The sequence below is a fragment of the Necator americanus genome, chromosome II, assembly GCF_031761385.1.
Source record: "Necator americanus strain Aroian chromosome II, whole genome shotgun sequence".
NCBI lineage: Eukaryota > Metazoa > Nematoda > Chromadorea > Rhabditida > Ancylostomatidae > Necator > Necator americanus.
Window position 1 is genome coordinate 14,849,955 of NC_087372.1, and position 12,293 is coordinate 14,862,247.

General features: G+C 44.2%; 4 protein-coding genes across 5 annotated transcripts; 1 reads left to right on the forward strand and 3 right to left on the reverse strand.

Annotated features, from left to right (window-relative positions):
* Nucleotides 1–123: 123 nt before the first annotated feature.
* On the forward strand, nt 124–468 carry RB195_017880 (uncharacterized protein; the record flags this gene model as incomplete). Its single annotated transcript, XM_064185074.1, has 1 exon — nt 124–468. The coding sequence occupies one exon, from the start codon at nt 124–126 to the stop codon at nt 466–468; it is 345 nt and encodes a 114-aa protein (XP_064040955.1).
* Nucleotides 469–2,155: 1,687 nt separating this feature from the next.
* On the reverse strand, nt 2,156–2,803 carry RB195_017881 (uncharacterized protein; the record flags this gene model as incomplete). Its single annotated transcript, XM_064185075.1, has 2 exons — nt 2,156–2,623; nt 2,696–2,803. 2 exons carry the CDS (start codon nt 2,801–2,803, stop codon nt 2,156–2,158), a joined length of 576 nt encoding a protein of 191 aa, XP_064040957.1.
* On the reverse strand, nt 2,156–3,670 carry RB195_017882 (uncharacterized protein; the record flags this gene model as incomplete). The annotated part of the gene is made up of 3 exons (XM_064185076.1): nt 2,156–2,598; nt 2,696–2,861; nt 3,515–3,670. The coding sequence occupies 3 exons, from the start codon at nt 3,668–3,670 to the stop codon at nt 2,156–2,158; spliced, it is 765 nt and encodes a 254-aa protein (XP_064040956.1).
* Nucleotides 3,671–4,524: 854 nt separating this feature from the next.
* Nucleotides 4,525–12,293, reverse strand: RB195_017883 (uncharacterized protein; the record flags this gene model as incomplete). Of its 2 annotated transcripts, XM_064185078.1 has the most annotated exons (16): nt 4,525–4,675; nt 4,726–4,801; nt 4,871–4,973; nt 5,026–5,142; nt 5,409–5,489; nt 6,761–6,832; nt 6,972–7,077; nt 7,217–7,317; nt 7,909–8,058; nt 8,147–8,262; nt 9,214–9,340; nt 10,224–10,358; nt 10,419–10,626; nt 10,862–10,948; nt 12,062–12,166; nt 12,241–12,293. In XM_064185078.1, 16 exons carry the CDS (start codon nt 12,291–12,293, stop codon nt 4,525–4,527), a joined length of 1,788 nt encoding a protein of 595 aa, XP_064040958.1. The 2 variants fall into 2 exon arrangements, with proteins under 2 accessions (XP_064040958.1, XP_064040959.1); XM_064185077.1 differs by lacking the exons at nt 10,862–10,948; nt 12,062–12,166; nt 12,241–12,293 and having other exon boundaries at nt 10,419–10,619.

The following is a 12,293-nucleotide window of genomic DNA, read 5'->3' on the forward strand; positions in this document are numbered from 1 at the left end:
GCAAATCGTGCACTCCCAAAGATAAAGATAAACCACGGTCAGCGAAGAGCCACTGACGGAGTCGCAGGTTCTGCTCTGTATCCAAAAAATAAAGGATGGAAAATCTGGAGAATCAGCGCAGCAATGCTGAAATCTCTTCTTCCTTCTGGGATTCGTGAGATGACGAAGATCATCCGTCCAATATGGATTGACGAAAGGATTCCTGACTCGTGGAGACACGCTATTATAATTCCTCTCCGCAAGAAGCTATCCGTCACAGTACCCAGAAATAACAGAGGAATATCATTGCTGCGTGTAATGTACATGTTTCTGAAGCGGATCATCCTGGATCGGCTAATCAGACACCGCGAAGAAACCACCCGCAACGAACAAGTCGGCTTTCGCCCTGGTCGATCGAAGACTGATCAGGGCGAAAGCAAAGTTCGGCCGACCAGGGCGAAGACTCTCTATTCTGAGGAGACTGATTGAGGTGTGGCAGTGGTCTTCGACAGTTATCATTTCTCTACAGTTAGCATTTTTGGACTTTGAAGCCGCTTTCGACTCGTCTCACCGAGGCAGTCTTCTCTCGCTTCGCGCCGACGGAGTTCTAAAAAATTTGGTACGGCTAAGAAACGACGTGAATAAAAGAACAATTGCTGCGGTTTGAACACCAGTTGGACGTATTCACTAAGCCGTTCTAGGATGTAGTAATATTCGCTTCTAGCAGCGCGAAGTTACAACATGTTGTTAACTTTGTATTGAAATTAGCCACAGCCTACGGGTTTCGACTCCGCAATGACAAATGCAAGCAGATGTGGGTCTCCGCCAGACTCTCAACGGGAATCAGGGTGGACGGACAAGCTATTGAACCGGTGGATGAGTTCTGTATTTGGGCTGCAAGCTGAAAACAATGAAAGATATGAGAGATAGATATTCAGCAAAAATGCGCTGAAGCTGATTCGGCATTTAACTCATTCATCACGTCCCTGTGGTCGACCACGCCAACGAAGTCAAGCTGTGAGTCTACCTATTCGCAATTCGCCCTCTCATGCTGTGCGGATCGGACACTTGGGTAGGTACACCATGTCGCCGTCAACGGTGCATGGAAAGGAAGCTGTTTAGACGGATACTTGGCTACTTTCGGCCAATGATGTGAAATAACAAAGAATTTTACTGTGAAGTGGACACGGTGTACCTGCGGACGACGCGAGGAAAACATTAATCTTCTCCCCGCCCTCTAAAACCTTCGCTTTCTTTGTCACATTGTAAGAGATCGTCAGGACGCACTGTTCAAGTTGAATTAGCGATGCCGCCAAACTCAGGTTAGAAGAGGCCACCTGGATGTAAAAGGAAAGCATATCCTAGTCGAAAGTGGTGGTGGAAGACCTTAAAAAAACTTAGCATCGACAGACAGTTCAGGCGAGACTTAAAGTTTCGCAGAATATGGAAGAGATTTAAAGTTTCGCAGAATATGGAAGAGCGACGGATGGATAGATTCTGTGCGAGCTCTGGTGAAAATCGAAGACAGTAAACTTAAATATGTTCAAGGACGACTCACTTCGTCTTACATGCGGATAAGGCGCGTTAGGTCGTAACAATCGAACACCGTTTAAGTCAGGTAAGTCAAGAGAAATAATTACAATTGACTGACTACTTCTTTTTTACTTTGAGTTACTTGACTTAATTGACGGGTGTTACGGCCTAACAAGGCTATCCGCATCTTCACCGGGGTTTTTGTCGTCCTTGAACATATCCGAACTTATCGTATTCTATCTTCAGCTAGAGTTCGCATAGAATCTACCCATATTCGCTATTCCACAATCAGCAGAATTTCACGTCTTGACTGAACCGCCTGTCAACGGCAAGTGTCCTCATATCTTTCTTTACCACCTTCGTCCAAAACTTTCTTTTACGAGCAGGAGAGCTTTTCCAATTAAGATCTGGAAGCATCTTTAGGACAACTTGTACAAGATAATCAGACGGTGTCCTCATAACGTGACCAAAGAAGCGACAGCGGTTTTGCACGGCTACTTCAGACGGCAGGGCAAGACGTTGACGTGTTCCACGTGTAATCCGCCGCTACACCAGTTTGCAGTTCCGAGTAAGGTTCTTCGTTAAGGCATATCAACGGCCAAAAATAGCCTAGCAGTCGTCTAAACAGCTTCTCTCCATTCAGTCAAGCTTTTCCATTACCGTCTCCGGCGCTGCCCCTCTCCGATCCGTACATGATGATAGGGCGAACTGCGGATAGGTAGACTTGTAGCTTGACTTCGTTGGCGTAGTTGACCAAAGAGGCATCTTGAATGAGCTGAATGCCGAAATAGCTTAAGCGCATTTTTGCTGAATATTTCCCTTTTATAGCTGCCATTGTTTTCACCATGCAGCCCAAATAACAGAACTCATCTACGAGTTCGATAGGTTGTCCATCAACCCTGATTTCCCGTGGAGGGTCTCGAGGAGACCCGCAGCTGCTTACATTTATCAGGGCGGAGCGCATTCCGTAGGCTGCAGCTAACTTTGATGCAAGGTTAACAACATGTTGTAACTTCGCACTGCTAGAGGCGAATACTGCTACATCGTCGGTGTACTCAAGATCCACCAAGGGAAGTCCGAAAAGTGCTAAAATAACATCGGTGGGACGCTGCTCAACTGTTCAAATTATGTCATCGACGGCAAAGTTGAACAGAAAGGGTCCCGCCACGTCCCCTTGTCCTACTCCAGCTTCCACTTTGAACTGTGTAGAATATCCAGCTGGTGTTCGGATCGCAGCAGTTGTTCTTCTCTTCATGTCGCTTTCCTGGAACTCTATCGGCGCGAAGAGCATTGAGAAGACTGCCTCCGTGAGAAGAGTCGAAAGCGGCTTCAAAGTCCAAAAATGCTAACTGTAGAGGCTTCGAATACCGGTGATTCCTCTTAAACGTGGATGCAACGATAAGATTCGTCTGCTCGCAAAGGGCTATCAGACGATTCTCGTTGTCCGATGTCTACTCTATGAGATAGAACCATTTTTCAAGCACATCGGATTGTTGTTCAGGTCCCCATATTTGCATTCGCATCAATTCCGACAATTGTTTGGTATCCTGGATATTAACGTATTGAGTTCGTCATAAAACGCGTCCTTATTGTGGTCCTCTGCGGTCTCCATAGATCCATGAATCGTACAAAGGCGCGCCTTGACGACGTTGATCCAAACTCCTCCACCAGGTTGTTATAATCGTTCGAAACAACTATTGCGCAGCCTCCTACCTACATTTCATCAGCATCGCCGCATTATCTGTTGTAATTTTCGATACTGATGAAAAGACCATCACGTCATACGTGTTTCTTGCAATGCAGCAAACGGTGCATGCAGATATCACAGAAATCTGGATAGGGTTGGCTTGTTGGAGTTCACTTGACAGCGACCGACAGTTCGATGTAACGAGACGGATGTTTGTTGCCAAAGATTCCATGTCTACCTCAGGCATTTTTGTAATATATGAGAAGCTTTTTGCCATATACATCTTTCGTTTTTACTAAGAAACAGAAATAAAACCTTTAAAACAAGAAGTCCATAGAGTATATCAGAAGATACTTTGAGGCCACCATATCGTTTGCAAAACTCAAGAACAAGATAGGTAACATAACATTGCATAAACAACTCGGTGGAAATGAATGAAATTGCGGGAGTCTGTTGCCAGAGGTCTCCCATTCCTGCACAGAAAACGGCATGTCACACGATGTCAGCGCCACTATAGCGCCGTACCACAAAAACTCCTTACCAACCTTATGGCTAGCGTGCGAACACATTACATGTTTCGCCGTCAATGGTGATTGCACATCCCATTAAGAACCATGTCCCGCATCTTATAACGTCCAGGGGAACATCGTAGATCGCATTGTCTTCAGTGTTATAAGTGTCTTTGAAAAAGGGTCATTTCTGTTCGTTCAATTGTGCATTTCTTTCGGTTACCTTCTGTACTATACTGTAGCACCTTAGTTAGTCCGGTAGTAGTCGGTAGTGCCACATCATGAGAAAATTACATTCGTCCTTAAGTTTTGTACACCAGTGTAGTCAAGAAAATAAGGTTAAAGGCATCACCCCACGAATCTGAGGTGGTGCAGATTTCAGGTGGAGTATTCGTATACAGGATGGAAGACTATGGAGAGGGGGGTGATCCGTCCATTTCTTCCTAATTGCCGTAAAAAACGGCTCGGAAGATACGGCTTCATTCGTTTTGGCGCACCATTTTTTACATGAGGTTCGATTGGAGCGCGCCAGTCTTGTGCGGCGTCGCATCTTCCGGGCCGTTTTTTTACGGCAATTAGCAAGAAATGGACGGAATCACCTCCCTCTCCGAATACTCCACCTGAAATCTGCACCACGTCAGATTCGTGGGGTGATGCCTTTAAATCATAGAGATTCAAATTTATGTCAGTTGTCCTCTCCATGAATAATTTCAATGTTTCTGTGAACCACGCATTGAAAGATGAAAAATGTGCTTTCGCAATGTCGGATGAATAAGATAGAATTTATTTTGTTGCTAAAGATGAGATGTTGTGGCACTAATATACAGCTGGAGACACTTTATCGTAAACGTCTGCAAACGCTTCTTTGCAGTTGTACTTGACTCGAAGCCATTCATACAAGGATGAGTCGAACATCTGCCAGAATTCCGATCTACTCATCTGTGTGTCTGCTCGCATTATTCGTACCCTGAATTTCCCGAATAACTGAGGAACTCCCGACAAGATTGAGAACCTTACCCGTTCAGCGAACGTACAGCTTCTTCTAACCGCCTGATGCTGATTTTCGGGTGAAAGTTCGATTTCTTTGCGACGCCTGAACGTATAATTAAGGGAGGAAAACCAAGGAAAACCTGCGGAGTTCAAACAAGGCGCGGCTCCCCACCGTAGACACCCACATTGACGAATAGTACATTCCTTCCAGATCGTTGTCGAACTATACCAGGGCAGGATGGTTGATTGTAAGGACATAGCCAGAGGGGGTAGATCTTCAAAAAAAAACGTTGTTCCGCAAAAGAGGTGTGGAGAATAAGTTTCCACCTGAGTTTCCATGTCGCAAACGTCAACGATTTCAGGAAGATGCTCCATAGGCACGAGGAGATCCTGCATCGTACGCTTCTGTGACATTTTTGAACTCATAAATTCGGGCAAAGCCGCCTGAAAAATAAGGTCCCTCAACTGGAGTTGCAAAGCAAAAATTGTTCTTGTACAACTGTTCTTGTGCTGTTCTGTGGAAAAACATCTCAAGTTCTTCGCAGTTTCAACTCGTCGTTTCCAACTACACTATAAAAATCTGATAACATCTTCCACAAAGTGCTCATCGGAAACATATCTTAACTTAAATTTGACGCAGAAAACAAATTCGGCAAAAATTGTTTCCCAAAGAGTCCAATTAATATAGACTACAAATCTTGCCCTCCTACCTTAAGTATTTCACTCTTGGGTGCGCTCATCCATCCAAGAAGCCACCTGAATAGAAATCTGTTCCCGAAGGGAAGGAGATCCTGAAATTGCGGAGTTTTTGATAAACAGCTAGAAGCAAACAACCGTTTTTTGCGTGGCATCATGAAGTAGCGCAAAATGCTAAAACGTCATTACAATTTTATTTGTTCGTGTAGTACTACTCAAGAAGTGTAGTCATCAACATCATCGTCAGGAGGTAGGCTTCCACTGTTACAACATGAAAGCAGCAAAAAGAATTGTTTGTTTAACTGCAAAGGCAATTGCTTATGTCGTGAAAACAATGAGATTGAGGCTAGCTCTGACCCTGATTTCACCGTATTAAACATCATGGTCTTCTTTTCTGCTAGATATAATTTCAGGCTCTCCGGTTTCTCCGAGCATAAATGACAAAGGTAACTAGGTGAGCGTGTAGCGTAGTCGGTAAGAGGTTTGACTGCGGCTCTGCCACTTCACAGCCGACATTTTGAAACTGCCTCAAGCCAACCAACCCTTTCATCCCTCCAGTTTCGATAAATTAGTGGCAGATTTGTATGATACGATGAAACCAATGACTTGACATATCCTAGATTAGCTTCCGCAAGTCATTCTATAAAGCTCTCAAAATTCTTCAACGAAAGAATTGAATGAACTTAATTTTTGAGTAGAAGTCGAACGCGTCGGTGCATCCCAAGCAGATTGTTTAAGGGCAGCATTCCACAAATCTGACGTGATGGGGAATAGGCGAGAAAAACTACAGAGGAGGTCGCAGATGGCGGAATCCGGAGTGGTTCCGCTCATCTCTCCCCAATCTCCGTAAAAAAAAACGTTAAAACGGTGTCTTCTATGTCGTTTTTAACGTCGATATCAGTGGCTACGCGCCAACTTCGTGCACTCGCCGCGTCCACGTGCGAGCGGTCGAAGATTAATGAGGTCTCCTCACCAGCCAATTCAAGTAAAACCAATGAAAAGGCTGCTGAAGGGACCGGAACGTGCACACAGAAGACCGTTCTAATGTGTCTTGTAGGAACTAAAGCGGTTCGAACGCCGTCTTTACGACGATCAGGGAGAGCTGAGCGGACGCACCCCTGATCCTGGAATCTAAAACCGCATCTCTAGTTTTTCCCGCTGATTGCCGGTCACGACGTCAGATTCGTGGTATGTTGCCCTTAACCCTTTAAGTGCCAGTAGCTGAGTTCTCGCGTAATGTTCACTTTGATGATGAATATGATTGAGCGTTTTATAGAAGAAAGTATTTTCAACTTTTCCAACCTTAAAAATTAACTTCTTCCTTGAACAATGCTTTTCAGAGAAATCAAAAATATAATGAACCAGCCTTCAACTCCCAGTAGAGATGCCGTGTATAGCGCTGATAGTAGGCTTGCAGAGGAATGAATTCTGTGAATTCCTAAATGAGCATCGGTTCTAAGCAAATTCAACTTACTTCTCATTGTAATTTTAGCTAACACCTTTATTTAGAGTAAAAAAAGGAAGGGAATTAAAGTCATCGAGGTCATCCACTTTTTACTGCAAAAATAAAAAATTACATTATCAGATGACATTGTCTCGATGTGAGTGTAGAACCACGGTTTATACCAACGCCCAATTCTGTTTATGTCGAATGAGAAATTCTTTGGCGGTCCTTCGGAGAACCTGTAAATCGCAGAGACTCTTTGGACTGTTTAACATTTGCCTAAGGAGATATTTTTATTCCCATCAGCTAAGACTATCGCGTTAGTGCTTCTGTCTCACCACTGCAAAAGAAGAAGCAATGAAGAAGTGAATTCCGAACCTTCCACGCATCACAACTCCTGCTTCCCTGGATAACTGTAGGCCCTCAACGAACTCGTTTTCTCGACAGTTACATTCTTCGGTGAGTTTTGACTGCATTTCCTGTGAAACAAATTATTTGATTGCGAAAACATGAATGTTAAGCGTAAAAACATTGCTGAAGGTACGGACAAGCGAAACTCTGCTAACTTTTACATTCATTATTACGCTTACCGCTACCCATTTTCTCTAAGAATTACAGTTAAATAAATGAAGCCCCGAAACCGCTGTGGGTTGCGGTTACTATCATTAAAGGTGGTGTATCAGAAATTACGTATGTTGAGGCATTTGCGGGACAATACAGTGTCCTCGTTGCAGATTACGAGAATGCTCGTGGCGTATCTTGGCGGCACCGGTGGAACTGTCCGGAAACCTTATCATTGTAGGGAACTGTTTACAGGCTTTTAAGGCGAAGGCAAAATTAGACGAGACTGTCGGCGTGCAGACGTCTATTATAGGTGAAGGAAGAAAGGAAAAAGTAAGAAAAAAAACGTAAAAATGTAAGTTTTTCTAGAGCAGGACAGGTAACTGCAAGATGACAATGAGCTCTTGAGCGGACCGCATATGCGTGAGGTATGGGGAGGGCAGGGATTAATGGTGCTACGAACTCTTTACCGCGCCTAAGCCACAGAAAAACGATGAAAACTGCGTCACCTCGATGCTGTTAGTAGGAGCGTAGGTGACTTTAACGAAGGGTTTGACTGGAATTATGCGAAGTGTGGCAGCGACGAGGATTCCCAGTGTCCCCGCACTCCAAGGCACACCATAGAATAGCGCTTGTGTTTCGGCGTCACCATTCTTCTCCTAAACATTTCGATGCATTTCAATCACCAAATAAATATTTTAGCTCCAGGGAACAGGGGAACGAAAAATTTGTTAAGAAGCCCATTACCTTGGATGCTACAACGAGACTTCCATCTGGCATCACCAGCTCATACGAGAGACAGATGTGTTGGAAAAGACCGTATTTTCGCCCTGAGGCAGCCACTCCACAGCTATTGATGGCATCTAAAGTAATGACATTTACTGGTAATATCTTCACTTGCCATGTCTCGATTACAACTGTTTGTGGTAGAGATTAGAATCGTGACTAGTTCGGTCAATTTTCTCCGGCAAAAGCTTCTCACAAAATTTCTCACATATGGGACTGATTTAATTGTATTTCATGGGCCATAGTAAAAAAAAAATGGCGCAGCATTGCAGTAAAATAATGGAGTTAATTAAGAAATCTACGATATATTGGTAGCTTCCTACTGCGCGACAAACTTTGAACAAAACGTCCCCTACACATAATCGCGCTGATCTGCGAGGAATTGACTGATAATAAAAAGGATAAATTCACTGGCATATCAATCCACGTGGGATGCGCCAACGCGTTTTACTGCAATTCGTAATCGTTGAGGTTTTGGAACGCGTGTTGGCCTCTACAATGACTTGCGGGGGCCAGCCGATGATCAAGTCAGTGTTCTTATCCTCCCAGACAAGTCTGGTACCAATTTATCGACCCCGGAGGGATGAAAGGCTTGGTTTGCACTAGGGCGGTTTCGAACCCTCGACCGTGTGGCTACAACGGACCTCTAACCGACTGCTCCACACCCACCCCTCAGTGATAATATTTGGCGTAAATCTTTAGAAGTAGCGTTATCATGCGCATTTTATGTTGATCTCCGACTTAGAAAGAACGTGGATAGTGAGATCCGATCAAAGACGATATAATGTTACTGCAGAAATTGTCAATGATGCACTCGGAGGTCACACCATGAAATATGTTATGCCGATCTCTTCTACTTAAGTGTTTCCGCTCCTTACGCTTAATTCCGAAGCTCAGACACTTCTACTGCATGGATTGCAGTCATTAAATTAATTAGATCCGGCTAAACTATGTCCTGCTTTGCTTCGGCTCAGCTTGAAAACCTTACGCTTCTAAATGCATGCACAAAACATTGACGGATAGCACACCTTGTACAGTAAGATCAGGCCAACCAGGAAGAATCGGAAGGCAGTAGCCTAACGGAATAAGGGCCTGGCAAAGTTGTGACATCGTAACCATAGGCTCAACTCGAACAGCCAGTCTACGGGTGTCCACCTAAAAGCAAAAGATTTGAGAATTTTTATTCGGATTCAGCGCTTCTCGAAGCCTCCTCGTGGGTAACAATTTAGGAAAGTAGGTGTTGATAATATGATATCAGCTGATTCTGTAGAACAATAACACTATAATAATAAATAATAATAGGTAAGTAATAATAAGGCAACTATTTTAAGTTATAAATAGGCGATTAAGCTCCGCCAATAACCAATTTCTTACTCAGCATCTTTTCCTGCCCTTCCTCGTTTCACTCTCGAACTCGTACGCACAATCGTTCACATTTTATTCGCTTAGTTCTCATTATTTATTTCAAACTTTCTAAATTGTTAATATAGTTAATTGGTTAATTAGTCAGCTGATTCAATAAAATTTATATATATATATATATATATATATATATATATATAAGAGCTTAGTGTTGAGCTCGTATCAGGACAAATCAAAAAAGTTCCTAGCAGTCCTAAATCCTGAATACTCCTGGAATCTTTTCGGTACTTCATTACAACCTAATTCAGCAAACTTATCGACTTAACAACTAATTACGGAATAAAACAAATAAGTATGGAAAGAGTGCTCCAATATAGCAGCTTACAATCGAGTCTGAACCACCTGATGCTCGGCGCAGTTGCGTAAGCGGTTGCGACCGAGACAGAACCACTGAGACTGCAGCGATGACCGGAAGTAACGAGGGTCCCAACTCGACTGCAACCGTTAGTCTCGAACGCAGCCGCTTATGCAACTGAACCAACCTTCAGGTTCAGTTGCATAAGCGGCTGCGTTCGAGACAGCCTCGGACAGCTCTACCACCAATTCCCGGCTTTTGATTGATATTTGGAGCCAAGTACTTATCAGAACAGAATCGCATTATTTTTTCTTCTTTTACCTCAAGGATGTCCATCAAAACTCCAGTTTGAATATATGTAATCCCATTCTGTGAAGTAGGTCGAAAAACTTTGAACCATCCGGACGAAACTGGGCACATTTTCGTCCTTCTACAATTCTCCGACCAGTTGTGAACCTAAAACAAAGTTTTTTTCCGAGAAAAAGAAACATTGAGCCGAACGACACCAACGCCCACCTGCCTTTGTATCGCCATCACCTTTCTGTTGTGCGCTCTCGGAGCAGTTCCAAGCGAGTAGACGAGTTTATTTCGCATTGCAAAGAAAATATCGTAAAGTGTGCTTAAAGGCATCGCAATAAATAGGACGATGGCCCATTGGAGACATATTCGCAGGTACTCTAAGAGATAATAGAGAGGAGCGAATATCCTTGAGCTCATCTGAAATCTGAAATCAGGAACAGATCGTATGTTTGCAGTTATTTACCATTTATAATGGATAAAGGGTAAAGTTTCTGGCGTTAATCAATCCGCTCGGGATGCGCCCCCACGTTCACTTCAATTCAGAATCGTTTGAGGTTTACGAACGTGTAACTGGCCCATACAATGATTTGCGGTGCATAGCCGATGGATCAAGTCAGTGTTTTTATCCTCCCAGACAACTCTGGTACCACTTCACCCACCTCGGAGGGATGAAAGGCTTGGTGAGCAGTAGGGCGGATTCAAACCTCCGATCGATCGTGCAGGAAGCGGAACCTCTAACCGCCACCCTAGACCCGCCGCCATTTTTTTAAACATTTCTATGAAAAAAGACGAAATACTGCTGACATCCATACGATGCATCGCTCAACAGCTAACTTAATCAATAAAATAACTGGTTAAGAAGACATAAATAATCAGCGAAATCTATGCTTGCGGGGTGGAATCGCGACTCGCTGAAAAACGACGGATGGGATTGGAGGAAAGCACAGGAAGTGATTTTACTGATGGTTTTCTCTTCCTCCGCCATCTTTTGCGTGACACACGGAAACCGCATATAAAATATTTCCTCCATAGGAGTTCCTAACGGTGATATCATTGACTGAGTAAACCTGAGACCCGCACCATTTCGAAGCTTAGGAAAAAATGCATGGGAAAAACAAAGAGTTTGGTGTGTAGACTACGAATATGAACGTGGTCCCACCCAAGCCCCCCTAATCATCCGGTAAATGGAAATAAATGGTAAATGGAACTTATTTGGTTTCTATGAGATACAATAAAACGTAGCACCGTTGCACACTCTAGGGTCCTCTCAGCAACGAAATGTCAGTGAAATCTCCTCAGCTGCCTATTCGTTGGTTTTGCTTGAGTAGGGTGAAGAGGAAACTTCATTGACTTTCGACCGCTCGCTCGTGGAAGCGGAGCGTGCGCAATGGTGGCCCGTTCCAACTCGTTCGTAAGAGCGAGCGATTTCCTGCGCCGTTTTTAGGAGTATTGGAGAAAATGACCACGCTCATAATCGTAATCTACATCCGAACTGTATGTTTTCCATTAGGTTTCCACGCTATCCTTCAAGGGCTCAGAATCGCCCCGTTCCTCAGACAGACCTATATTTTTCACCTTTTTGTTTATTTTTACTTTCTATACCTATAGTAGGCCTCCGCACCCCGAGAGTGTCATCCAATTTCGTCTTCGCGTTGAACGCCAGGCAGCGGTTGCCCTACGATGATTTCGTGTCCGCAGGGTTCCACCAACGCTGCCAAAATATGGTCATGCGTGTGTTTAGTTGATGGATACTGAACGTTGTACAGTGTCACGGGCAGCATACGTGAAGCAATGAGTTTGCAGCTGTCCGTCGTAGTGGAGGACGATGAGGCAGAAAGCTACAAATAGAGCGATCTTACTGAGTAAGTGACGCAGCTGTCGATGCTACCAGAGGTTGCGTTGGTCGCCGATTTACGCCTGAACTGAACGATGCATGAGCGTGTTTTGCCGGCGCTGGTGGAACTCTAAGAAAGCGACTGTGGGAGAGTGCATCGGCTTGTATGTAACCGCCTCATGCGTAAGATTCGAACTTGAGAACCGTTTCCCACGCCGTTTTACAGGATCAGGGGTACTGTGCGGGACCACGGCCAT